This window comes from Microcebus murinus, chromosome 2 (assembly GCF_040939455.1).
Source record: "Microcebus murinus isolate Inina chromosome 2, M.murinus_Inina_mat1.0, whole genome shotgun sequence".
NCBI lineage: Eukaryota > Metazoa > Chordata > Mammalia > Primates > Cheirogaleidae > Microcebus > Microcebus murinus.
This window is the reverse complement of record NC_134105.1, coordinates 31,325,117-31,351,993: the sequence shown is the minus strand read 5'-3', so window position 1 is coordinate 31,351,993 and position 26,877 is coordinate 31,325,117. Positions and strand designations below refer to the sequence as shown.

The 26,877-nt window shown below is 41.9% G+C and overlaps 1 protein-coding gene across 13 annotated transcripts in view; it reads left to right on the top strand.

Annotated features, from left to right (window-relative positions):
- Nucleotides 1-26,142, top strand: part of ZMYND12 (zinc finger MYND-type containing 12) — a 32,233-nt gene extending 6,091 nt beyond the window's left edge. For 6 of the 13 annotated variants that reach the window (XM_075997175.1, XM_075997161.1, XM_075997158.1 and 3 more), the window contains 7 exons: nucleotides 6,799-6,940; nucleotides 8,186-8,357; nucleotides 17,020-17,189; nucleotides 20,133-20,255; nucleotides 21,260-21,371; nucleotides 23,525-23,670; nucleotides 25,831-26,142. In XM_075997175.1, coding sequence (XP_075853290.1) covers nucleotides 6,878-6,940; nucleotides 8,186-8,357; nucleotides 17,020-17,189; nucleotides 20,133-20,255; nucleotides 21,260-21,371; nucleotides 23,525-23,670; nucleotides 25,831-25,953 — 909 coding nt within the window. In that variant the 5' untranslated portion in view covers nucleotides 6,799-6,877 and the 3' untranslated portion in view covers nucleotides 25,954-26,142. The remainder of the gene's footprint in view (nucleotides 1-6,798; nucleotides 6,941-8,185; nucleotides 8,358-17,019; nucleotides 17,190-20,132; nucleotides 20,256-21,259; nucleotides 21,372-23,524; nucleotides 23,671-25,830) is intronic. The other 7 variants (XM_012748475.3, XM_012748476.3, XM_075997182.1 and 4 more) reach the window with 2 other exon arrangements.
- The last annotated feature ends 735 nt before the right edge of the window (nucleotides 26,143-26,877 follow it).

The following is a 26,877-nucleotide window of genomic DNA, read 5'->3' as shown; positions in this document are numbered from 1 at the left end:
AAATATATATAAATAGTATCAGTTAACTCACATTTAAGTGAAAATGTGTAATAGGCAATCGAAATGCAAAAACCCATGATTGCACACACCTAACAAACAAGCCTCAAAATACATGAAGAAAAAACTGACAGAATTGGAGGTGAAAACAGACAATTCAATAACAGTTGGAAACTTCAATATCCATCCCACTTTCAGTAATGAATAGAACAACTAGACAGAAGATCAGCAAGGAAGTACAAGACTTGAAACACACTGTAACCCAGCTAGACCTAACATAGCTAAGAACACCACTCAATAACAGTAGAATACATGTTCTTCTCTAGTGCCTATAGAACATTCTTCAGGATAGACCATAAAACAAATCTTTTTTTTTTTTTTTTTTTATTTGAGACAGAGTCTCACTCTGTTGCCCAGGCTAGAGTGCGTGGTGCCAGCCTAGCTCACAGCAACCTCAAACTCCTGGGCTCAAGCAATCCTACTGCCTCAGCCTCCAAAGTTGCTGGGACTACAGGCATGCACTATCATGCCCAGCTAATTTATTTATTTATTTTTTTTGAGACAGAGTCTCACTCTGTTGCCTGGGCTAGAGTGCCATGGCGTCAGCCTAGTTCACAGCAACCTCAAACTCCTGGGCTCAAGCAATCCTACTGCCTTAGCCTCCCAAGTAGCTGGGACTACAGGCATGAGCCACCATGCCCGTCTAATTTTTTTCATATATATTTTTAGTTGGCCAATTAATTTCTTTTTTTTTTTTTTTTTTTCAGTAGAGACAAGGTCTCACTCTTGCTCAGGCTGGTTTTGAACTCCTGACCTTGAGTGATCCTCCCACCTTGGCTTCCCATAGTGCTAGGATTACAGGCGTGAGTCACCGCTCCCGGCCTAATTTATATATATATATATTCTTTAATTGCCCAGCTAATTTATTTCTATTTTTTTTAGTAGAGATGGCGTCTCACTCTTGCTCAGGCTGGTCTGGAACTCCTGAGCTCAAACGATCCACTTGCCTCAGCCTCCCAGAGTGCTAGGATTACAGGCGTGAGCCACTATGCCCAGCCAAAACAAATCTTAATAAATGTATAAGGGCTAAAATCACAAAAAGTATGTTCTCCAACCACATGGAATGAAGTTAGCAGTCAATAGAAATTTGGTAAATTTATAAATATATGGAAATAACACTCTCTTAAACAAACAATGGGTCAAAGAAGACATCACAATGAAAGTTAGAAAATGCTTTGAGACAGTGCCTTTCAATTCATGAGTGGATAAAGAAAATGTGGTGTATATATACACACACACACATCATGGAGTACTACTCAGCCATGAAAAGGAATGAGTAATGTCATTTGCAGCCACATAGAGGGAATTGGAGACCATTATCCTAAATGAAGTATTGTAAGAATGGAAAACCAGATACTGCATGTTCTCACGGTAAGTGGGAGCTAATAGATGAGTACACATGGGCACAAAGTGAAATAAAGGACATGAGAAACCAAGAAGGAGGGAAGGCAGGAGGGTTGGTGTGGGATAAAAACTTACCTACTGGGTACAATTAACACTATTCTGATGATAGGCACACTAAAAGCCCTGACTTAAGCATTATACAAGATATCTATGTAACAAAACACTTGTACCCCCTTAATTAACATTTTGAAATAAATACACTTATTTGAAAAAAAATGCTTTGAGATAAATGAAAGTGGAAACACAAAATACTAAAACTTAAATGCAGGTAAAGCAGTACTCAGAGGGTACTATATGAATTTAGTACTCATATGAATTTATAGCTATAAACATAGACATTAAAAAAAATATATTTCACTGGGCATGGCTCTTGCCTATAATCCCAGCTACTCGGGAGGCTGAGAAGGGAGTTTGAGGGAGTACTCACTTGATGTCAGGAGTTTAAGACCAACATGGGCAACACAGCAAGACCCTGCCTCTAAAAAAAAATCTCAAATCAATAACTTAGCATTCCATTTTAAGAAACTAGAGAAAGAAGAGTAAATTAAAACATATATCAATTCCTTTATGCGCAGCCCTGTGTTGGTTGTAGACACAAGCTAGCCAAAGAAAGGAAATATTAAAGATTAAAGCAAAGATAAACAAAATAGAGAATAGAGAAACTACAGAGAGAAACGACAAAGCCAAGTTTGTTCCTTAAAAAAAAACAACAAAATTGACAAACCTTTAGCTAGACTGGCCATTAAAGAAAAGAAAATTCAAATTACTAAGATCAGAAATGAAAGTGGGAGAATTACTACCAACCTTGAAGAAATAAAAGACTGTAAGAGAAATCTAAGCAGTTATGTGTCAATAATGTAGATAACTTAGATGAAATGGACTTATTCCTAAAAGACACAAACTACCAAAACTGACCTAAGAAGGGGAAGATCTGAATGGATCTATAACAAGTAAGGAGATTTACCTAGAAATCAAACAACATCCCACAAAGAAAAGCCCAGAACCAGATGAATTTGCTGGTGAGTTTTTTCAAATGTTTAAAGAAGGATTAACACCAATTATTCACAAACTCTTTCAAAAAAATAAAAGAGAACAATTCCTAACTTATTCTGTAAGGCCAGTATTAACCTGATAGCAAAACCAAAGACATCACAAGAAGCCTACAGACCACTATCCCTTATGAATATAGATGCAAAAATCCTCAACAAAATACTAGCAAACCAAATCCAGCAGCATATAGAAAGGATTATATGTCATGACAAAGTGGGATTTATTCCAGGAATTCAAGATTGGTTCAACATATAAATATCAATGTAATATATTAATAAAGGGTAAAAAACCATATGATCATCTCAATAGATGCATAAAAAGCATTTGACAAAATCCATCAATCTTTATGATAAAACACTTAAACTAGGAATAAAAGAGAACTTCAGTAACTTGATAAAAGGCATCTATGAAAAAATAGAGAAACACATACCTAACATCATATTTAATGGTCAAAAACTGAAAGCCTCCCCCCCGTAAGAACAGTAATGCCACAAATATGTCACTTTCACCACTTCCATTCAACATTGTACGAGAGGTTCTAGTCAGGGCAATTTGACAAGACAACGAAATAAAAGGCACCCAGCTTGGAAAGTAAGGAATAAAACTACCTCTATTTGTAGATGTCATGACCTTTTGGTGATAGTTAATTTTGTGTGTCAACTTGACTGGGCTAAGGGATGCTCAGGTAACTAACTGGTAAATGTTATTTCTGAGTTGTCTGTGACAGTATATCCAGAAGAGATTAGCATTTGAATTGTTTAAGAAGATCACCCTCACCAATGTGGGTGGGCATCATCCAGTCCACTGAGGGCCCCCAAATAAAACAAAAAGGTGGAAGAAGAGCAAATTTGCTCTCTTTTCTTGTGCTAGTACATCTATATTCTCCTACTATCAGCTACTGGAGCTCCTGGTTCTTTGGACTCTGGAACTTATACTAACATGCACCTTCTCCCAAATCCCACCCAAGTTCTCAGGTCTTAAGACTCCACTGAATTACACCACAGGCTTTTCTGTTTGTCCAGCTGGCATATAGCAGATTGTGAGACTTCCAGCCTCCTTAATTTTGTGAGGTAATTTCCAATATAACTAAATAAATATTGCTTCTGTTTCTCTGGACAACCTCGACTAACACATTTGTATGTAGAGAACCCCAAGACACTCAGAAAAATATTATTAGAGCTAATAAATGAATGCAGTAAGGTTGTAAGGTACAAGATCAATATGCAAATATTAGTTGTATTTCTATATATTAGCAATGAACAATCTGAAACTGAAATTAAGAAAGTCATTCCATTTATAGTAGCAAAAAAAAAAAAAAAAAATCTTAGGAATCAATTTAACCAAAGAAGCATAAGACTGAAAACTAGAAAGCTTTGTTGAAAGAAATTAAAGAAGACCTAAATAAATGGAAAGATAATCTGTATTCATAGATTGGAAGACTTGATATATTAAGATAGTAACATTCCCCCAAACTGATCTACAGATGCAATGAAATCCCTGTCAAAATTCTAACTGACATTTTTGCAGAAATGGACATGCTGACCTTAAAACTTATGGAAATGCAAAGGACTAACAATAGCGAAAACAATGTTGAAAAAGAACAAAATCAGAGGACTCACATTTTTCAATTTCAAAACTTAACTATAAAGCTAAAATTATGAACGTAGTGTTATACTTGCATAAGGATGGATATATAGGTGAACAGAATAGAATTGAGAGTCCACAAATAAGCCTATACATCAATGGTTAATTGATTTTCAACAGGGGTGCCAAGACAATTCAATGGGGAAAAAATAATCCCTTCAACAAATAGTGTCTAGATAATGGAATATATACATGCAAAAAAAAAATGGATTTGGACCCCACCTTACATCATATACAAAAATTAACCATATACAGAAAGAGCTAAATATAAGAGCTAAAAATATAATAAAACTTTTAGAAGGAAACAGAGTTGTAAATGCACATGATCTTGGATTAGGCAACAGTTTCTTAGATATGACATCAAAAGCACAAGCTTCTATAGGGCTCAGAAAACAAAACCCCAAAATGAAGGCCTCAGAAGCAAAAGTTTTTCTCTGACCTTCTCTTGTACTCCTGCCTCTCAGTCCTATTCTTCCCTGAGGCTAGCCATAGAAACTAGAATCCCTCTTCCCTAAGGTGAGTCATAAAGGCCAGAACCCTTTTCCCAAAAGCCAGCCATAAAACCTAAAATTATTCTGTATAAAAACTGGCCATAAAGAAATTATCTGACCTACCTAGTTTAACTGTAGGTCATAAGACCCCCATTCCAGAGAGGGTCCTGCCCCACACCCAGAAGGAAGGAATGTGTGCTCAGAGAGACCGAGAAGAATCTAGACAGACAGGCCTTACGCAGTTTCCCCATTCAATCTATTAGCATTAGATCACACCCTTTTAGTCCAATCACATTCTACATGGCTTTCCACACTTGGTTGAACCTAAACATAAAAATGGACAATTTTCCCTGTATCTTTGGGTCTTCGTTCTGAAGGCTCCCATGTATACACATTCAATAAATTTGTATGTCATTTCTCCTATTAACTCATCTGCCAAATGTCAGTGATTTTTCAGCAAATCTTTAAGGGGCCAGAGGCCTTGCTCTGTATAAAACTAAAGAGAAAACAGATTAGTTGGACGCTATCAGAATTAAAAACTTTGTGCATCAGAGAACACTATCAAGAAAGTGAGGCCGGACGTGGTGGCTCTGGCCTGTAATCCTAGCACTCTGGGAGGCTGAGACAGGAGGATTGCTTGAGCTCAGGAGTTCAAGACAAGCTGGAGCAAGAGCAAGACCCCTGTCTCTACCAAAAAAATAGAAAAATTAGCCAGGCATGGTGGTGCATGCCCATAGTCCCAAATATTCAGGAGGCTGAAGCAGGAAGATTGCTTAAGCCTAGGAGTTCGAGGTTGTAGTAAACTATGATGATGCCACTGCACTCTAGCCTGGGTGACAGAGTGAGACCCTGTCTTAAAGCAATAAATAAATAAATAAAGTTAGCCAGGTGCGGTGGTATGCACCTATAGTACTAGTTACTTGGGAGGCTGAGGTGGGAGGATTGCTTGAGCCCAGGAGTTAAATGTTACAGTGAGCTAGATTTCAGCACTATACTCCAGCCTGGGTGACAGAGCAAAACCCCATCTTTAAAACAAACAAAGGGCCTGGCACGGTGGCTCACACCTGTAATCCTAGCACTCTGGGAGGCCGAGGTGGATGGATTACTCAAGGTCAGGAGTTCCAAACCAGCCTGAGCGAGACCCCCTCTCTACTAAAAAAAAAAAAATAGAAAGAAACTAATTGACCAACTAAAAATATATAAAAAAAATTAGCCGGGCATTGTGGCACATTCCTGTAGTCCCAGCTACTCGGGAGGCTGAGGCAGTAGGATTGCTTGAGCCCAGGAGATTGAGGTTGCTGTGAGCTAGGCTGACGCCATGATACTCACTCTAGCCTGAGCAACAAAGTGAGACTCTGTCTCAAAAAATACAATAAAATACAATAAAACAAACAAAGAAACTAAACTAAATATGCATGTATAATAGAATAGCAGTGAACCAAACTGTCACAGTGCCTCTTTATGGAGGGCTAAAAATATGTTGGCTTTGGAGTACAGGCTTAGAGTAACTCCTTAATCTCTCCACACCTATGCTTTCTTACTTTTAAAATGGAAATAACAAATTTTGTCTTGTTTATAAAGACTTCAATGATTACTTGCAAGACCACCTGCTGCTCCTCTGGGGTTAGGGGGCAGTCACAGTGCTTTCTATGTGAATGATCCCCATGGAGCACAGAAAACAATACTAGCAGTCTTTGAAGCCATGCAACATGGTGTAAAGAGTCTCCTAGAACCTCATCAAGGTGTAAATTCCTTGCCCTTATCCAAGAAAAAGACCCTTGAATTCATCAGCTTTGGTGTTTAGACATCTTGAAAATGATCTTAGAACAATGTAGTTCCAGTTGTCTTTGTTGTTGTCAATTAAGCACAATAGCCACAGCATCCCCGTGTAACTTTGGAATGTGAACATGCGCCTGCAAAAATGCCATCCTCCCACCAACCCTCCCCAACCTCAACATGGTTTTTACACCATCAAATAACCACATGAAAGAAGAGGTCTGAGTCCGAGAAATGGCTTTGGGCTCCCTGCCTGGTTTGTGTTTGGCTTACTTTGATGGTAGAAGTCTAGGGCTGGGCCACAGAGAGGGTTAATAGAATCTTAACCCTCCTAGGCCAAAGATAAAGATAACGAGGTTCATGTTTTCATTGTCAGTGGTGTGGCACATCAAAGAGCTGACTGGGGCAGCATCCATGAGAAGATATGCCAGCTCCTGATTCCCCTGCGCACTTCCATGCCCTTCTACAATTCGGAGGAGGAACGGCAGCATGGCCTGCAGCAGCTGCAGCAGCGGCAGGTGAGGCCTGTGAGACTGTTCCAGAGTTAACCATGGGTGCAGTGAAACTACCCAGGACAAGGGTTGAACTGTGTTGAGATCACTAAATTGTACCCTTGTTGAGAGCAGGGACTTTATTTTACATCTTTATGTCCTTGCTAACCATTCTGTCAGTTGTTTTCACATATTTACTGAATGCTCACTGTATTAGTTTGCTGCCATAGCAAAATACAACACCCTGGGTGGCTCAAACAACAGAAAATTAATTCCTCACAATCCTGGAGGCTGGAAAGTCCCAGATCAAGGGGTCAGCTGGTTTGGTTTCTTCTGGGGCCTCTCTTCCCGGCTTGCAGATGTCTGCCTTCTTGCTGTGTCCTCACATGGTCCCCTGTGTGCACACATCCCTGGGATCTCCTGTGTGTCCAGTTTCCTCTTCTTATAGAGACACCAGTCACATCAGGATAGGGTCCACCCTAACGGTCTCATTTTAACTTAATCACCTCCTTAATGGGCCTATCTCCAAATACAGTGACATTCTGAGGGACTGGGGGCCAGTCCCTTAATTCAACACATCAATTTGCCGGGGGACACAATTCAGCCTATAACATACACATATGACAAATGCTGTAATAAAAGCCTGGCCACATAATAGGAGGTTTAAAAATGATTCATGAATATGCTAGTTAGTAAGTAAAGGAGATTAGCAAAACTAGCCTGTTATTATTATGGTATTAATAACAACTCAATTAATCTAAAAAAGTGTCTGAGCCATAAATCTCAAAACACCAAATTTATCAATTTTAGTGTTATGAAACTTTGACAGTGCCTTGAACAATGCAGATTAAAGTTGTTTCTGATATTAGCTAAGCAGAATAATTCCAAAAGGAAAAATGAGATGTTTCTCTCAAAATTAACTCAAATAGAAAAGGCAGGAAGTTTTAGATCATCCTGAGACATGATAGCTTTTCTAAACTAAAGTTTTATTAGAACTCTAGGAATAATGTTCATTTATTCATCTAGTAACTTTATATTAAGCATTCAGATATGTCAAGCACTGAACTAAGATGAAAAGACGTGTTCCTAAACCTTGAGGAACTGAAAGTCTAGAGTCTGCTTTTTTATGTCATCTATTTTGGGAGTCTCTTGTCTGTCTTCATACAGGTAGGCTCATTATGTAGGTGTTGGCCTTATCCCCAGATGTATCTATATCTACCTTTGCCTTTTACCTTTAGACTGTCTCAGATGGTCTATTTCTCTCTTCCACAGAAGCATTTGATTGAATTCTGCTACACTGTAGCCCAGAAATATCTCTTTGAAGGAAAGCATGAAGATGCTGTCCCGGCAGCTTTACATTCCCTTCGCTTCCGCATAAACGTGCACGGCCTGAGTTCAGTAGAGCTTGTGCCTGCGTACTTGCTGTTGGCTGAGGCTAGCCTTGGTGAGTGACACTGACTTAAGATCCCCTGGAACCTTTAAAAAGTGCTAGGTTAAGGCCGGGCGTGGTGGCTCACGCCTGTAATCCTAGCACTTTGGGAGGCCGAGGCGGGCGGATTGCTCAAGGTCAGGAGTTCAAAACCAGCCTGAGCGAGACCCCGTCTCTACCAAAAATAGAAATAAATTAATTGACCAACTAAAAATATATATACAAAAAATTAGCCGGGCATGGTGGCGCATGCCTGTAGTCCCAGCTACTCGGGAGGCTGAGGCAGTAGGATCGCTGAGCCCCGGAGATTGAGGTTGCTGTGAGCCAGGCTGACGCTACGGCACTCACTCTAGCCTGGGCAACAAAGTGAGACTCTGTCTCAAAAAAAAAAAAAAAAAAGTGCTAGGTTGGGTCACTCTAATGACCAAAGGGTCCAGCCTTAACAGTGGCATCAAGATACTTCGTTTGGAAGAGCAGAGTTGCTATTGAATTTGGCATAAGGTGGGGAAGGAGATGTCACAGGCTTTTGGCTACAACAGACAGAAATCCACTCAAGCTGGCCTACACAAAAGGAGGACATTTATTAGGGTGCTGGAGTATCCTAAGGGGGTTAAGGCTGCATAAGGGACTAGAATTAGAATACTGTAAGGAATTGTGGCTGGTGCTCTCAGTTTTTCTCTCTTGGGCCTGTCCGTTATCCCTGCTTCTCTTTGGGTATCTGCTTCATTTTCCCTTTCTACAGACCAGATTTTTCTGCTCTGTGCTCACTACAGAAGACATGTCAGATGTAGTTCTTAAATGTATGTGTCCTCTAGGCTTAAGGTAGTAGAAACTAATTAGCATCTGATTTCCAACTACTAATTTCTAGAAGACAGAATCTTGTTGACCCAGCTTGAGTGTGGTGTCTACCTTTCTTCCTTGGGGTCAGAGTCACATGGTTCAGAGACATATTAATAGAACCCACTCCTATAGATGGGGGAGGCATTTCTCCCATCCACGTACTAACCAGGCCCGACCCTGCTTAGCTTCTGAGATAGAAACAGATTGGGTATGTTCAGGGTGATACGGCCGTAGAGTAGACGGGAAGGTATTTCTGAGAGTGAGTAGCACAGGCTTAGCAGATACCTCACATAGTGGCTACTACAAAAGGAAAATTAGCATTTTGAGAGGAATTAGCCTTCTTAAGCAACTGTGGTATTTTAGGCACTATACTACCACTTTATACATCTTAATAGCCACCATTTAAAACAAAAACAAAAATTTTAAAAAGAACTTTTTTACCCTGAGCCCCCTGGGAGTAGGCTGCTTACCTGATGCCCTATCCCTGGACTACTTCAGTGTGTGGCTCCTCCAAAGACATTCTCTTCATTACCATAATGCAGGCTCATCTTCTGTCATCCACTAAGAAGACCCCATTCAAGTTTCTCCAATTTTCCCAATAGCGTAGTTACAGCAAACTGATACAGTTCAGAATCATGCTTTTTCTTTCGTTGTCATGTGTTTGTTAGTCTTCATTCTGGAATAGTTTCTCAATATTTCCTTGACTTTTATGACCTTGATGCTTTTCAAGATTATAGGCCAATTATTTTATAAAACATCTTTCAATTTGGGTTTGTCTGATGTTTACTCATGATTGGACTCAGGTTATGGATTTTTGGCAGGAATAGGATAGAGGTGATGCTGTGTTCTCATCCCATCCTATAAGTTGGCACATGTTTTCAATTTTTTCCATTACTGATGATGTCCATTTTAGTTACTTTATTAAGGTGGTAGCTGCCAGACTTCTTCTCTGTAATGTTACTGTTTCTTTCCTCTGTAATTAATAATTTTAATTTTAATTTCATGGGGAGGTAATTTGAAATATCCCATTCTTCATCACATTTTCAATGTATTTATTTATTTATATCAATAGAGACTCTTGGTTTCCTATTTTATTCAATAAGTTTAAATCTGTTATGATTAATTTGATGCTCAAACTATCCCTGATTTGGCCAATGGCAGCTTTGACTCACACTGGCTTCTGTATCTCCTTGGTACATACCCCATTACTCTTTGATCACTTTCCTGCTTTCTGGAACATACCTCCAAGGAGCCCTGATTTCCTTCAGTGGAAAAGGAAATTCAGAAGCTGGGAAATGTGCACTAGATGTACTCATTGCTGTTGGGGAGTTGCTGCTTCCAGGCCCTCTCAGTGGACAGAATTAAGGAATAAGTGTAAATATAATAATGCATGTATATATGCACACACATCACATCCATGTTTATTTCTATAGCCACATATATATACAGATACATATATGTATGACCATGAGTTTATAAAGGTTTATCTAAATTCAGTACAACACCACAGCATTCAGTCTAATCCACACCCATTCCATATTTGTAGCTCCCTTCTCTGACATTAACTTATTTTCCATTTTATTCATATATTTGCATATTTAATCAGTTACCCTGTATGAGCCAATCCTCATCTCCATCCCTATCCTTTCCCCCTTGTAGGTGCCTCCTCTCCCTCCAGGGGCTCTGACTCCCCACTCTGGGCTGCCTCTTCTGTGGTGCTCTCTCCTCACTTGTCTGGGCTGTGACTCCACATACCGGGCCATTTACCTGCAGGAACGCCCTGCTCATCCCACTCAGCTCGGACACTCAATTTTGGACTGTTCTTCTTCCACACTAGTGGGAAGAGCACTGGTGAAGGAAATACAGCCCAGGTTCTGTTTATCTCTGACACTGACTAGCTATGAGATTTTGGAAAAGTCAACCTAGCCTAAGTCCCATCATCTTTCGTCAGGACCACCACCAGCTAACTGGTCTCCTCACATCTTCTCTGGCTTTCCTCTAATCTGGTTTCCACATAAAAATATTACCAAATCACTCGCCTAGGCCAGGCGTGGTGGCTCACACTGTAATCCTAGCACTCTGTGGGGCCAAGGCAGGAGGATTGCTTGAGGCCAGGAATTTAAGACCATCCTGAGCAAGAGTGAGACCCGTCTCTACAAAAAATAGAAAAATTAGCCAGGTGTGGTGGTGAGCACCTGTATCTATATCCCAGATAATTGGGAGGCTGAGGCAGGAGGATCACTAGAGCCCAGGAGTTTGAGGTTCAAGTGAACTATGATGATGCCACTGCATGCCAGCCCAGGCAACAGAGCCATATCTCCCCCGGCTCCAAAAAAAAAAAAACACCCTCCTAAATAAAGACCAAATTCCTAAAGCAACCTATGAAGCCTTGCTTGTTCCAGCCCTTAACAAATTCTCTTGCCTCAATTCTATCTGCTTATCTCTCTAAAATTCTTTTGTCTCTCCCTTCCAGTTACACCAGCCTTCTCTCAACTCCTCAAAAACATGATGATGATGCTTTGTTCCCGAAGGCTTTTCCCTAGCCATTGTCTCCAATTCTCCTCCTCTTCACCTAATTAACTCCTCAATCATCCTTCAGGCCTCAGCTCAGGGGTTACTACTCCCTGGTCTAGAAGCCTTTTCCAAGCCTTCCAATTAGGTAGGGTCTCTTTTTTTATGCACTCACTTAGAAACCACTTCCTTTGTTCTGAGCACTTACTCCATTAATAATTACATATTCATTGATGAGATTATTTGATTAATGTGTCTTTCTTCCACTAGACCGTAAGCTCAGGGAGAACGGGATGTGTGCCTATTCTTACTCATCACAGATGCTTTCACACCCGGCACAGTACTTAGCACAGAAAAGGCACTCAAAAAATAATCTCACAGTCCTGGACGCCTAAGGAGCACTATGTAAGCATTTGCTGAATCTGTCCTCTTCACAGGATTGTTTTGAGGACTGCATGAGTTCACGGGTTGTGAACGTGAAAGTGCTTTGAAAGCCGGAAAGTGCTGTCTAAATGGAAGATTTTACTAACCTCCACTGTCATTGATTTAAAACCTTTCCAGCCTTCTGGAAAGTCTAAATAAATCACATCCCTTGTGCACTTGCTTCTTTCCTATCTTAGAGATTCCTGCAGACTAGAGTGGAAAAATATCAGATACTCAGCCTTTTCTTTTTCCTTTTTCCTTTTTTCCTTTTTTTAAAGTAAAACTTTATAATTTTTTCCTTTTTTTTTTTTGAGATAGAGTCTTGCTCTGTTGCCCTGGGCTAGCATACAGTGGCCTTATAATAGCTCACAGCAACCTCAAACTCCTGGGCTCAGGCAATCCTTCTGCCTCAGCCTCCCGAGTAGCCTCAGCCCCCCAAGTAGCTGGAACTACAAGGGTGCACCACAACACTGGCTAATTTTTCTATTTTTTGTAGAGACGGGGTCTCACTCTACCTCAGGCTGGTCTTGAATTCCTGAGCTCAAGAGATCCTCCCGCCTCAGCCTCCCAATCTTAGCTAAAAGTCATTTGCTAGGATAGCAGGAGTGAGCCACCGCACCCGGCCCAAAACTTTAGAATTTTAATCAACTAGAAATGACATTTTCAGTAACACTTCAAGGGGGAGCCACCCTACTCATTTCCCCCACTATTGTCAGGGCTTTGGAAGCAAGAGAACCTGGGTTCAAGTCTCCCAGCTCTTTCTTTACGGGTTAGGTGATCCTATGTGCCAAGCTCTTCCTTACCTTGGGGCTCTCGCACATACTGTTCCTTCTACCTGGAATGCTCTTTTCTCCCTCACACATGGCTGGCTTTTGTCCAGCCTTCAGGTGCCTGCTTAAATGTCACCTTCCCTAATTGTCCAAAGTAGGTTTCTTCCCACTTTTTCTTGGTCCCTGTGTTCTGTTCATTTCCTTCACAGCCCTTCATGCTTTGCAATTTATTGTATACCTACCTTGCTTGATCGTAAGCTCCCTGAGGTCAGGAATCACTTCTCAGTGTGCACTGTGCATCTAGCACAGTGGTAGAGACTCAGTTAGGTACACATGTGGTTGAAAGAATGGATGAAGTTTCCTGCTCTGCAAATTCACCATCTGATAATTATTTCACAGGGCTGCTGGGATATTTTTAAATTACTGTTACAAATACACTCGCACAGGACGTGGCCAACAGCAGGCCCTCAGGAAACGCTGGTTCCCTCTTCTTCCTTTGGGCACCTCACAGCCACAGCCCTTGACTCAGCCATGATTGCTGTTATTCTGTGTTCCTTTACTTTCATCACCAACTGCCACAAAATCTTCCCCTGTAATGTCTCTCGGATCTGCCACTAGCCCAGTGTAAGCCTGTCCCCTCACCCTTCAGACAAGTGCCACTGGTCCTCAAGTGGCTGTCTTTTCTCAATTCCATACACTATTAAAGTCACCCTAAGGCATAGCCTCCCTTCCTCCGGCAACTTCATGTCTCCACTACCTCCACTTCGTCCACAAGCCCCTGTAGGCAGGCACGGCGCAAGCGGCTGGCCTCAACTTACCCACTGGCTGAGCACAATCTTAGCTCTGATTGAGAACTCATGGGCTAGTAGTAGCCCACTCTTCTCACCTTACCCCATCCTGCTCTGAATTTGCAGCGTCATAGTTGATCCTCCTAAGAAGACCTTTCCTTTTGGGACTTATGCTTATTTACATGCTGGTTCTGCTCGGCCTTGGGGCCTTCCTTCCATGGCATTGCCTCCCCAAGTGAGAAAGAGACAGTGAAAAATTTAAATTTCCAATATCTGTCAATGCCCTCTACCATTTTTCCCCCATCTAAACAATCTTAGCTAAAAGTCATTTGCTTCTTCAAATCTGAAAGGACTTCAGTCTAAACCTCCTACTTTACAGACAAAGCCTAAATGCAACTTGCCATGCTCACACGAGCTGGGATTTGAGAGAAGCCTCTTTCTTCTAATCGAGTATTTTCCTGTTTTGTTTGTACTTCAACCTTCAGTCAACCCAAGTTACTTGCTTCTTGTAGACTACTCCCTCTTCATCTGCCCTCCTTTAATTCAGTGATGTAGGATTACAACTAGAATAAAAGAATGCTTACATATGAACTAGGGCTGAGAGCAAGGACGAAGAAGAGCAAAGATTGATTTATAAGGGGTCTAATCCTCATCTCCTGACCCTTCATCGGTACCCTTTTTGCTGCAGCATCCATCACACGAATGGGCACGCTGCACGGTGGTTTTCTAGTCAGTTCCGACAGCTTCCCTGGGAGGCAAGCAGGTAGGCAGGCAGCTGTCACCCATCTTTATAGACAAAGTTTTAAGTGTCAAGAGTATCACAAAGTTTTAAGTGTCGAGAGTATCTGAATATTAGAAATAAAGGTGACTTTCTTTTTCTCTTGGCTTCTGCATCACTTAGTTGTTGTTCACGTGTTATCCATCCTGCCTTCTACACGCCTCTTCCAAACCTCCAGCTCCATTCACTGTTTTGGTGCTGGCTCTTATCAGTGCTTGCCTGAACCATTTCAAAAGTCTTCTATTGAGTCTTCTGCCTTTCTTCCTGTCCTCCTCCACGTTGGCTCCAGAGGATCTTTCTAAGTCTAAATCCAATTCTCTCTCCCTTTCTGAAACTCCTCTAATTTGTATCCATATGCATCAATCCTTGGTGTGACTTACTAAGCCCTCCATGACCTTCCCCCTGTCCACCTCTTTCGCCTCATATTCTGCCTCTCTGTCCTGCACACTTTGTGCTCCGGCGTTATAGATCAATGCAGTAGCCTTCCGTCTGCGGCTTCTGCATTTGTGGATAAAACCAACCACAGTCTAAAGATAATAAAAACAAAAACAAAAAATAATACAAGAGTAAAAAAAAATACAAACAAAAACCAATACAGTATAACAACTATTCACATAGCATTTGCATTGTATCATTGTATTAGGTATTACAAGCTATCTAGAGATGATTTAGAGCATATGGAAGGACATGCATAAGTTACATGCAAATGCTATGCCATTTTATATCAGGGACTTGAACATTCTCAGATTTGGGTATCCTGGAGGGGTCCTGGCATCAATCCTCTGTGGATACTGAGGGATGACTGTATATAGTCCTCCAAACATAGCACACTATTTCTTTTCTCCACGATATTGCATATGCTCTTACCTCTGCTTGGGATGCGCTTATTTATCTGGAAAACTCCTATTCATCTTCAAAACCCAGCTCAGATTCTGCTGCCCACGTCATTGTCCCTCTCCACCCCATCCATATAGAATTAAACATTTCCTATTCACTGTCACTTTCAAACCTTATGTTTCTGTCATTGCACTTATAGTATATTATAAATGTACTTGTTTTCATGTTGCACTTTGATTCATCTTATGAATCAAGCACTGAAAAGAACCAGAATCAAGTCTGGTTCTTAGAAGGTAGAATGGACAACACCTTGTACTAAGTGACATAGAAGACAAGAGAAAAGAAGTCACCTTTATTCCTAATATTCAGATACTCTTTGACATTTAAAAGGTATTAAATATGCATCTCTCTCTCTCTTTCTCTCCCCATGTATATATATATATGTGTGTGTGTGTATATATCTATATATATTGATATTTTTTTTTGAGACAGGGTCTCGCCCTGTTACCCTGGCTAGAGTGCAGTGGCGTCATCATAGCTCATTGTAACCTCAAATTCCTGGGCTCAAGTGATCTTCCTTGGCCAAGCGCGGTAGCTCATGCCTGTAATCCTAGCACTCTGGGAGGCCAAGGCGGGTGGATTGCTCGAGATCAGGAGTTCGAAACCAGCCTGAGCAAGAGTGAGACCCTGTCTCTACTATAAATGGAAAGAAATTAATTGGCCAACTAATATATATAGAAAAAATTAGCAGGGCATGGTGGCGCATGAGCTACTCGGGAGGCTGAAGTGGCAGGATTGCTTGAGCCCAGGAGTTTGAGGTTGCTGTGAGCTAGGCTGATGCCACAGCACTCACTCTTGCCTAGGAAACAAAGTGAGACTCTGTCTCAAAAATAAATAAATAAATAAATAAATAAAAAAGTGATCTTCCTTCCTCAGCCTCCCCAGTAGCTGGGACTACAGGCATGTGCCACCACACCCAGCTAATTTTTCTATTTTTTTGTAGAGATGATGTCTCTCACGATTGCCCAAGCTGGTCTCAAATTCCTGGCCTCAAGCAATCCTCCCGCCTGAGCCTCCCAAAGTGCTGGAATTACAGGCATGAGCCACTGTGCCCAGCGTATATTTTTAAATGAGATATAGTTTACATGCCATAAAATTCACCCCTTTAAAGGACAGTGTAGTGGTTTTAGCATATTCACAAGGTTGTGCAACCATTGCCACTAATTCCACAACATTTTATCACCCCTAAAGGAAAACCTATAACCGTTAGCATTCACTCCTAGTCAGCCACCCCTGCCATGTCACAGGCCCCTGACCACCACACCACTAATCTACTTTCTGTCTCTATGGATTTGCCTATTCTAGACATTTCATAGAAATGGAATCATACACCATGTGGCCTTTGGTGTCTGACTTCTTTTGCTTAGTATCATGTTTTCAGGGTTCATCCATGATGTAGTATGTCTCAGTACTTCATTCCTTTTTATGACTGAATAATATTCCACTCATGGATATAGATATACCACATTTTGTTCATCCACTCATCAGTTTGTGGACATTTAAGTTGTTTCTATTTTTTGTCTCTTATGAATAGGCTGCTATGAACATTTGTGTTCAAGTTTTTGTGTGTTAGTAAATACTTCAGTCAATGAATAAATGGGTGATGACTCATATTTCATCATGGGTTCTTGGGCAGGATATGAATTCTAACTTCTACTGCTCTTGGGCAGGTCTGGGCCGGATCGTTCAGGCTGAAGAATATCTATTCCAAGCCCAGTGGACTGTCCTCAAATCAACTGACTGTTGTAATGCCACCCACTCTCTACTGCATCGGAACCTGGGACTTCTCTATATGGCTAAGAAAAACTACGAGGAAGCCCGTTATCATCTGGCCAATGATGTAAACAAGCTAAATTATAACACTTGGGTATTTTTGAAAACAGCTCTTTTAGTTTGTTTGTTTTAATCGAGCATTTCTCTAAAACTTTCTGTTTACAACTGACCATTCGATGGGATATTAGCAAAAACACAATTCTAACCGCCTGAGTTCAAGCATTTCTGCTTCCTGGCTAGGCAACCTTGGCCAGGTCATATCCTCCTCAAGCCTCAGTTGCTCTGAAGATAGGAAAGGGAGACAGAACAGCATGTTGGTTTAAGAGAAGGACTTTGCTTCTAGTCCCAGCTCTGTTGTTTCACAGCCACATAGTCTTGGACAAATTATTTAACCTCTCTCATCGTGTAAGACAGAAATCATAAAATAGTCTGTGCCTCATTGGGTCATTGCAAAGATTAATAATAAGACAATGTATGTATAGTATTTTGGCTATTACTTTAAAAATTAACATTAATATCTCTACTTCAGAGGTAGTTATTAAATTTAAATGAGCTAGATGTATAAAAAAGCACTTATGAACTATAAAACTCTATACAAATGCTAGATAGAATGATAAAGATGACAATTGAGCTATTCTCCCCAAATTTATGAGGTTTCCAGAAATCTATCAGGATTTCAGTATTGGAAAAAGTTACTGGAGAGGAGAAATTTTGAGCCTGAAATCTGGGTCAAGGTAGAGTCAGACTGCAGTCTCCATGCAGGTTGGTTCTCTCTTCAGCCTCTCCACTGGTCTTTCCACTGGGCAACCCTCCCTTGGGTTGCCAGCCACTGCACAGTGCCCATAAATTCATTCTTATGTTGGTTATTCCCTATATCCTCCTACCCCAAATCCATTCTCAGCCCTACTCTACACCCTGGGAGCCTGACCCCTATGGGCTGTACAACCCAGACTCCATTGCTTTCTGGCCTTGGTTGGGTTTGGAGAGTGGAAGACACAGCAGGGAGGTGGAGGATGGGGGGAGAGAGAGGTTGGGGCATTTATTCTCTCTGCTGCCTTTCTTCCCCACCCCATGATCTGGCAGAGCCAGTGTTCCTCGCTGGAGTGCCCGCTCCTGGCAGGTGGCCTTCCTCCGCAGCACTGGCTCTTGCTGGGCCCTGGTGACCCTGTTTTCTCCCCTGCTTTTTCAGGTATAGGGATGGTGATAGTTTTTTTGCTGTTGGTAGTCTCTAGTGTTTCACTAGCCTTTGTTGGTTTCTTAACTCTTCCACATGTCAAATAATATTTAATATTCTATCAAACTATTTTCAGGTAATCTTTTTGATGGTGCCATGTATTTCCACTTGGGACTCTGGCTAATATGATTCTTCATTTGTGTTTCCTCTCTATATCCTCCAACAAATTAAATAGAGGCACGTGTGTCTTGAGCTGAGCCACACAGTTAAGAATAAGCTCAGATTCCCTAGTCTAGGAATCTAAATAAAGTTGAAACACTAATTTATTGATACATACCATAAAATTGACCCGTTTTAAGTGTACAAGCCAATTATTTTTAGTGAACTTACAAAGTTGTGCAACCATCAGCACAATCACATTTTAGAACGTTTCCATGTCCCCAAAGAGATCCCTCATATTCATTTGTAGTCTTTCCCCATTACCACTCCATTCCCAGGCAACCACTTTCTGTCCCTATAGATTTGCCTTCTCTGGACATTTTATATAAACGGAATCATATGTGGTCTTTTGCATCTGACCTCTTCACCTGGCACAGTTATTTTGAGATTCATCCATGTTGTTGGATGTGTCAATAGTTCATTCCTTTTATTGCTGAGTAGTAAGTAGTTCATCATCTGGATATGCTACAATTTATCTATCCATTCCTCAATTGATGACGTTTCAGTTATTTACACTTTTTACCTATTTTGAAAAATATTGCTATGAGCATTTGTGTACAAGTCTCTGTATGGACATGTTTTCATTCCTAGAAGAGGAATTGTTGGGTCATATAGTAACTCTATGTTTACCTTTTTTTGAGATAGAGTCTCAACTCTGTTGCCTGGGCTAGAGTGTGTGCCATGGCGTCAGCCTAGCTCACAGCAACCTCAAACTCCTGGACTCAAGCTATCCTCCCTCCTGCCTCAGCCTCCCGGGTAGCTGTGACTACAGGCATGTGCCACTGTGTCCAGCTAATTTTTTCTACTTTTAGTTGTTTGTTTGGCTAATTTATTTCTATTTATAGTAGAGATGGGGTCTCACTCTTACTCAGCCTGGTCTTGAACTCCTGAACTCAAGAGATCCTCCCGTCTCACCCTCCCAGAGTGCTAGGATTACAGGCCTGAGCCACCGTGCCTGGCCTATGTTTACCTTTTTGAGGAACTGCCAAACTGTTTCCACAGAGGCTACACCATTTTAGGTTCCCACCAGGAACATCATTGCCAATACTTGTTATTTTCTATCTTTTTTACTCTAGCCAACCTAGTGGGTATGAAGTGGTATCTCATTGTGGTTTCATTTTGCATTTCCCTAATGACTAACAATGTCAAGCATTTTCACGTGCTTATTAGTCATTTGCATATCTTTTTGGAGAAATGTCAGAATGGGCATTTTATTTTTTTATTTTTTTTTTCAAGACATCAGGTACTATTTTAATATACATCAGCTATTATTTTTTTTTTATTTCAGCATATTATGGGGGTACAAATGTTAAGGTTACGTATATTGCCCATGCCCCTCCTCCCCCCTCGCCCCCTGCCTGACACCTGATAAATGTTATTCCTATATGTCCACTTAAGTGTTGATCCGTTAATACCAATTTGCTGGTAAGTACATGTGGTAAAATAGGCATTTAAAAATGGGCTGTTATAAAAGTTTTTTTAAATGTGGTAGAATAGGCATTTTAAATTGGGCTGTTGTAAAAGGTTTTTTAAATGTGTATTCTGGGTACAAGTCCCTTATCAGATACATGATTTGCAAAGGGAACTCAAGCGCTCTCTTTCTGCCTCCTGCTATAGATTTATTTCGCCAGTTGTGCATTTGGAACAGAAGACATCAGGACATCAGGAGGCTACTTCCACCTGGCTAATATATTCTATAACCTTAAAAAGCTGGACGTGGCAGACTCGTTGTACACCAGGGTGAGCTGGGGCATATAGGAACTGAGGCTTGGTATCTTACAACTGATGTCAGACCATCCATGAGAAACACACCATAAAGAGAGGCACAGAGAGATGAAGTGACTTGCCCAAGGTTGCACAGCCTGTTACATGATATACTGCATTTCCTTTCTTCCTGTTTCTCTACTAGCTAAAGAGACTAATCCTTAGCATCCATGGGGTGATTAACAAATGATGAACATTGGTCTATAAGAGCCAAACCTCTCCAAACAGACTGCCCTGTGCTCCGTCCTGCCCAAAGGAACAAGCTAATGTGGGCATATTGAGGTGTGCCACAGAGAAGAGGTTTTCAATGGAAATCTATTGCTACAAGGTCCTATGGAGGGATCAAAGAACATGAGAACACTTTAAGATTTTCAGCTGTACATGTCAATGATTTCGAACTGTTATGTTCACATAGTAACACCTCACTTAGCAAGCCACCATTTCTGTGTGTGACACAGGCTGTCATGCTGTGACTATTGATTCATATTTTAGACTCACTTCTTAGGAAGAAGCATTTTGCTGTAGCTGAAAAGCAATGAGCTTTAGAGTCAGACCTGGGTTTAAATCCTGGCTATGCCACTTAACAGCCCTTACCAGAAGTCAAGTGTGATCTAACTTCTCTGAGCCTCAGTTTATTGACATGTAAAATGGGAATAATAAGAATATTACCTCAACTGGGATGTTGTGAAGGTATAAAGGTTTAGTGTTGTATGCCCTCCACGAGTGATAGCCACTGTTGTTAGACCCCACCGTGGCTGCCCCGGGTGGGCCTGCCACATGCCCTTTGTAGCTCCTCACCTGTCACACTCACTATGGCCAGGCCTGTTGGGGCTCCCAGGGCTCCCTTTGCCCCCGGGCACAGTAAGAGAAGGAGCCTCCAGACTTCAGGAAACCTGGCCAGATGCTCTGCTCTCTACACTTTGCTGGTCCAGTGGCCAGAGCTGGCATGCTTATCTGATTGCCTTCTCCTTTCCCGACAGGTCTCTGAGATCTGGCACAAATATTTGAACGATCACTATCGAGGCCTCGTACAGGCTCGCGTCCAACAAATGGATTTACTGGGCAAACGATTTGAGAATGACACTGGCTTGGGTAAGTGTCAGTTTTCCCTAGGAAGCGGAGCAGTGACTTCATCCCACCTAATACACAGGCCTTGTCCCTAAGAGGGAAAGCAGCTGTCCCTGTCTTGGAGCAATTGGTGCCATCTTGCCCATTTTGCTGATGGAGAAAACTGGGACATGGGGATCAAAGAGATTTTACCAGTGCTGGGAAGACTTCAGATCCCTGTAGTCATACACAGCCTTTCAGGAGGTTAATAAGGGACAGATATGGAGGAAAAGAAGACCCCATAAGAGCCCCCTGTGATTTCTGCAGAGCATCTGTTTCTCATGTTATCCCTCCAGGGCACATAAGCCAAGGCAGACTGTACACAGAAGCTGCATCACTGATTTCTTCTGGCACTGTATCCTCCTCCTTTGCTAGCAGTGAGCTTCTCAGCAGCTGGGCCAAGTTGGATTCCTCTCTATTCCCAGGCTCAGCAAGGGCTGAGTGTTGAGTAGCATTGCAACAGCGTCGTGCCCTCTGAGATAATAAAAAGAGACAGAGGAGCTAGTATCTGCTCAAAGGAGACAGACAGTGCAGTTGGTGATATAGAGCCCCTATGTAACAGCAAAAGAACATTTCTGTGAGTATGAATTACAAGATGAGTCCCAGAAGGAAGAGGTGAGAACAGCTGTATGGTGTTGAAGAAGGAAGGTTTTTCAGAGAAGTGGTTTTGAGCTAAGGTTTTTTTTTTTTTTTTTTTTTGAGACAGAGTCTCGCTTTGTTGTCCAGGCTAGAGTGAGTGCCATGGCGTCAGCCTAGCTCACAGCAACCTCAAACTCCTGGGCTCGAGTGATCCTTCTCTTCTGCCTCAGCCTCCCGAGTAGCTGGGACTACAGGCATGCGCCACTATGCCCGGCTAATTTTTTATATATATATATATATATATATATATATATCAGTTGGCCAATTAATTTCTTTCTATTTATAGTAGAGACGGGGTCTCGCTCTTGCTCAGGCTGGTTTTGAACTCCTGACCTTGAGCAATCCGCCCGCCTCGGCCTCCCAAGAGCTAGGATTACAGGCGTGAGCCACAGCGCCCGGCCTTGAGCTAAGGTTTAAAAGAGTAATAACATTATTAGGTTTTCTCTCATTATGAAAGTGGTTCATGTTACAACAGAAAATGTGGAAATCAGACATCTAAAGATAGCCAGCCCTCACATTATGGTGTATGTCCTTTTTGTCTTTTTCTTCTAAGCTTAGTACATTTAAGTATACGTGCTTTTAAGTACCTGGCCCACAGTAACTACTCAATAAATAGTGTCTAAAGTAGGACCAAAAACTGCTGGGGAAAATAGTAAACAGACTCACACGAGGAAGCAGAAAGGCTACTGCTTACCCTTCTTTGGACTGGAGGAGAAGGATGAAGCTGCTACAGCTGCAGGAAGCCCTCCTGCCCCAGCTCCCTCCTCTCAGCCGTGGAGTGGAAGCTGCATTGGACCCTAAAAATCCAGCTCTGACAAATTCCCTGCATTTGGGAGCCCAAGAGGTACAGAATTCAAGAATCTGAAAGAGAGAAATCTATTTTTTTTTTTTTTTTGAGACAGTCTCACTCTGTTGCCCAGGCTAGAGTGCCGTGGCGTCAGCCTAGCTCACAGCAACCTCAAACTCCTGGGCTCAAGTGATCCTCCTGCCTCAGCCTCCTGAGTAGCTGGGACTACAGGCATGAACCACCACACCTGGCTATATAATTTTCTATATAATTTTAGTTGGCCAATTATTTCTTTCTATTTATAGACAGGGTCTTGGTCTTGCTCAGGCTGGTCTCCAACTCCTGACCTTGAGCGATCCTCCCACCTCGGCCTCCCAGAGTGCTAGGATTACAGGCCTGAGCCACTATGGCCCTGCCTGAAAGAGAAAAATCTTATGCAACTTTGGCGCCTGTGGGCGTGAGCATGGTTTTAGGCTACTTTGATCATGACATGCTAAGCAAAGCTGAAGAACGGCCTGAAACTGTCCTGTGTCCTGCTCTGCTTGTGGCAGCAGTCCTCCCTTTGAAGAACATGCCCAGATTTGTCTTGTTTCCGCCAGTGCCTCTGTGAGGAGGTGTTAGCAGCCCCGGCCCCTGATAGCTGAGTGCTTATGATGGTGGCAGACTGGGCTGCCAACGGCTTATTTTCTTCTTTCTTCTCCTTCTAATGCAGATGAAGCCCAGGAAGCAGAAGCCATTCGGACCCTGACTTCAATCTTGAGCATTCGAGAATCTACATTTAACAAAACCCCCCAAAAAACTGTCTTTGTTCTGAAAACCCTGGTCATGCTTTGCTACCTGATGATGAACTATTCAAAGGCAAGTTTCCCTACAAAAGCAACATGTCTAAAATGAAAGAAGTTTATCCAGTTGAATTCAGCTGTGTTTTGCCCAATTCCACTAACTTTTGCCCTCAGAGCAAGCCTTCACTTTAACACATTGACTGCCACACTAGAAAAAAAAATGTCTTTCCTTGGGGCCTTGGTGTTTTCTCACAAAAATAGAACAAAAACTTCAAAACCAAAGTATCCTTTCTAATTTAATGAAAAATGTGTTATTTTTTATGGTTTTCTGTGCGTGAGTTATATGCAACTTGAAAAATAGTTCACACAGCTCCCAAGGTAAAGAGACGTGTGAGTTACACATGCTTCATGAAGCCCTGGGCTCAGAACTAGCATGAGTTAAATACAACTCACATGGCAGTGAATGTGTTAAAAAAATTCAGATGCTCATAACATTTCTCATTTGTTGAGTCTAGCCTGCATAATGGAAACTGGATTGTCTTCTTCCCTCAAGGGGGCCTTCCCAGGGTTGCATAGGTAAACTGAGGCTGGGAAACCTTGGAGGAATGAGGTAGCAGCACTAACTATCCTCGGTTACTGAATTCTTGTTGCTACAGGGATTCAGGCAGAAATGAATTGTCATGAAATGATTTAAAAGGTAGCTGTTTTGAGTACTTATTACATGCCAGTCACTGGTCTAAGCCCTCTCCATAATTATCATATTTAGTGCTCACACCAACCTTATGAGGTAGGGGTTTTATTATTGCCACTGTACAGATGAGGAAACTGAGGCACTGAGAGGGTCCAGTATTTGCTGAATGTCTTACAGGTAATAAGTGGCACATCTCAGGTTTATGGATTGACTGACTGACTGATTTGCTCATTCAGATATTTATTGAGCATTTATTGCAAGACACTATTCCAGGGACTGAGGCTACAGTGGTGACTAACCAGACATGTTCCCTGTCTCATGTTTTTTGGAGGAGGGGAAGTAAACATATAAATGTATAATATAATTTCAGAAAGTAGAAAATGCTATGTAGAAAAATAAAATGGGGGAGAGAAAGAAGAGGCTGGTTGGAGAAGGACTTCTGTAGGGGTGGCATGGGAAAATTTAACATTCTGTTCCCCCGTCCCTTCTTTTTTTCCCTGCCATCTTCAGCAAACTTTTACTAAGCATCTACTGTATACCAAGGCATGAAGGGGCTCACAGTCAGAGGGTTATAATAGAATGTGAGAGCAAAGTCCAGAGCCCTGTGGGAACACAGAGGAAGGGCACTAACCCTGTCTGGAATAGGGGTAGGAATGGTTAGGAAATAGGGAAATATTTCCATGCAATTTTCAAATTTACATTGGACAAAACCTCTTTACTACGGCACAGGGTCCCTATTCCACTGTGTACTCAAGAAAGTCATTACCCTGAGGTGTGTGAAGAGGCCCACCCCCCACCCCACCCCCGCCCCAAGACAGAAGGGACACATCTATACGTTAAGATAGGCTGCTTGCTTCCTTCAGGTCTTTACTCAGCTGTCTTCTCCGTGAAGGTTTCCCTGGTCTCCGTGTCTCAAACTGCAAAATCTTACTGCCACCCTGCTTCAGCTCCCCATTTCTTGCTTTCTTTCTTTCCTTAGCATTTATCACTGGTTAAGAAACTATCATGCTTTATTGATTCGTCTTGTTTATTGTCTCTCTCCCCTACTGTATTGTAAGTTCCATGAGGACAGGCATGTCTGCTATAGTCATAGTACCTGGAACATAGTAGCCATTCAATAAATATTTATAGGAAGGAAGGGAGGGGAGCCTCTGTCCAAGTCAAAACTTGGGCTGCATGGCCCCCAGGACTGCCCTGGAATGGTAACTTACTTACAGTACCTGTCTCCTCTGTGCCTCCCCATGTTGGCCCATGGGGCCCTGATTAAGATCCTACAAAGATCTCACTTTGCTAAGAGAGTGTACTTAGTTTGTACTTAGTTTGTCAGATCAGGTGGGTTTTTCTAGTGCCCCCCTTCACCCAGCACGTGGGTGGCTAGCTGTAAGGGCCCGGCGTGTGTTCACAGGTTTATTAACAAGAGCTCAGTGGCCGGTGTGAGAAGGTGATGAGTTCTCTCCCATGCTTCTAGAGTTGAGCACAGATGGGGCTTCCCAGGGTTATGCTTTCCTGTGACAACTTCCTTTTGTCACTGCAATTCTGTTTCAGGCACAGGAATATGCCATGAGAGCCCTCAGTCTAGCCGAAGAAAAACAGCTTGATGCCCAGGAGCAAAACGCCATTCAAGAGTTACTATGTCTCATCTCAGCTGAAGATCATCCCATTACTTAGTGACCCTTGAGCTCTGCATCAGGGGATACTGTGTGTCTAATATAGCAGCCTTGCACAATCGCTTTGAGGTACTCTGGCTTGCTGAAGTTTCCACCCTCTTCCCCTGGGATCGCACACATAACCTGCGATTTTGTTCTTACACAGCGTATGTGAAGGCACAGAAATCAGTAAAACTGCTCTTTATCATGACCTTTGTCCTTGCTGTATCATTACTTTGTATGAATGAGTAATGTGTAGTCAATCACCAATATGGTCATTGTAATTAAACTACAAATAGTTTGTCGTAGTTCCCAGAAGTCTCCCAATGACAATGTATGTTTCACAGCTCTTTGCCAAAGGAGGGGGTAGGGAATAGAGCTATATTGGAGCCGAATTTCTCTATTCTTAATACTATCATGGAATTAAGTTAGCATTAATCAGAGATAGAATGTGATAAAAATGTCCATTGTAATTCCTAGAGCAATCACTAAGAAAATAAAAAATAGTTAAAAATCATCAAAGGGATTAAAATGGTATACTAGAAAATATCCACTTAATGCAAAAGGCAGCAGTAAAGGAGGAATAGAGGAACAAAAGAGACATGAGACATATAGAAAACAAACAGCAAAATGCAGACATAAATCATACATAGGGTCTTCATATGCCAGAAAACGCCCCTGGGCCTGCCTTTCAAGGAGTTTCAGTATGGACCGGCTGAGACAGCATTCCAGGTTGGTGTCGTTCTTCTTTCAGGCAATAATTTGAAGCATATGTGAGCCATCTGTACTGTCTAGGGGACAGGCACTCTGAAAGCCCCCCATGATGCAGAGGGCAGAGTGAAGGCCTTGGACTCAGACATGCCTGAATTCAAACTCCAGCTTTCTCACATAATTGCTCTGTGGCCTTGATCTCCCCCAGAGCCTCATTCATTATTGGAGATGGCCC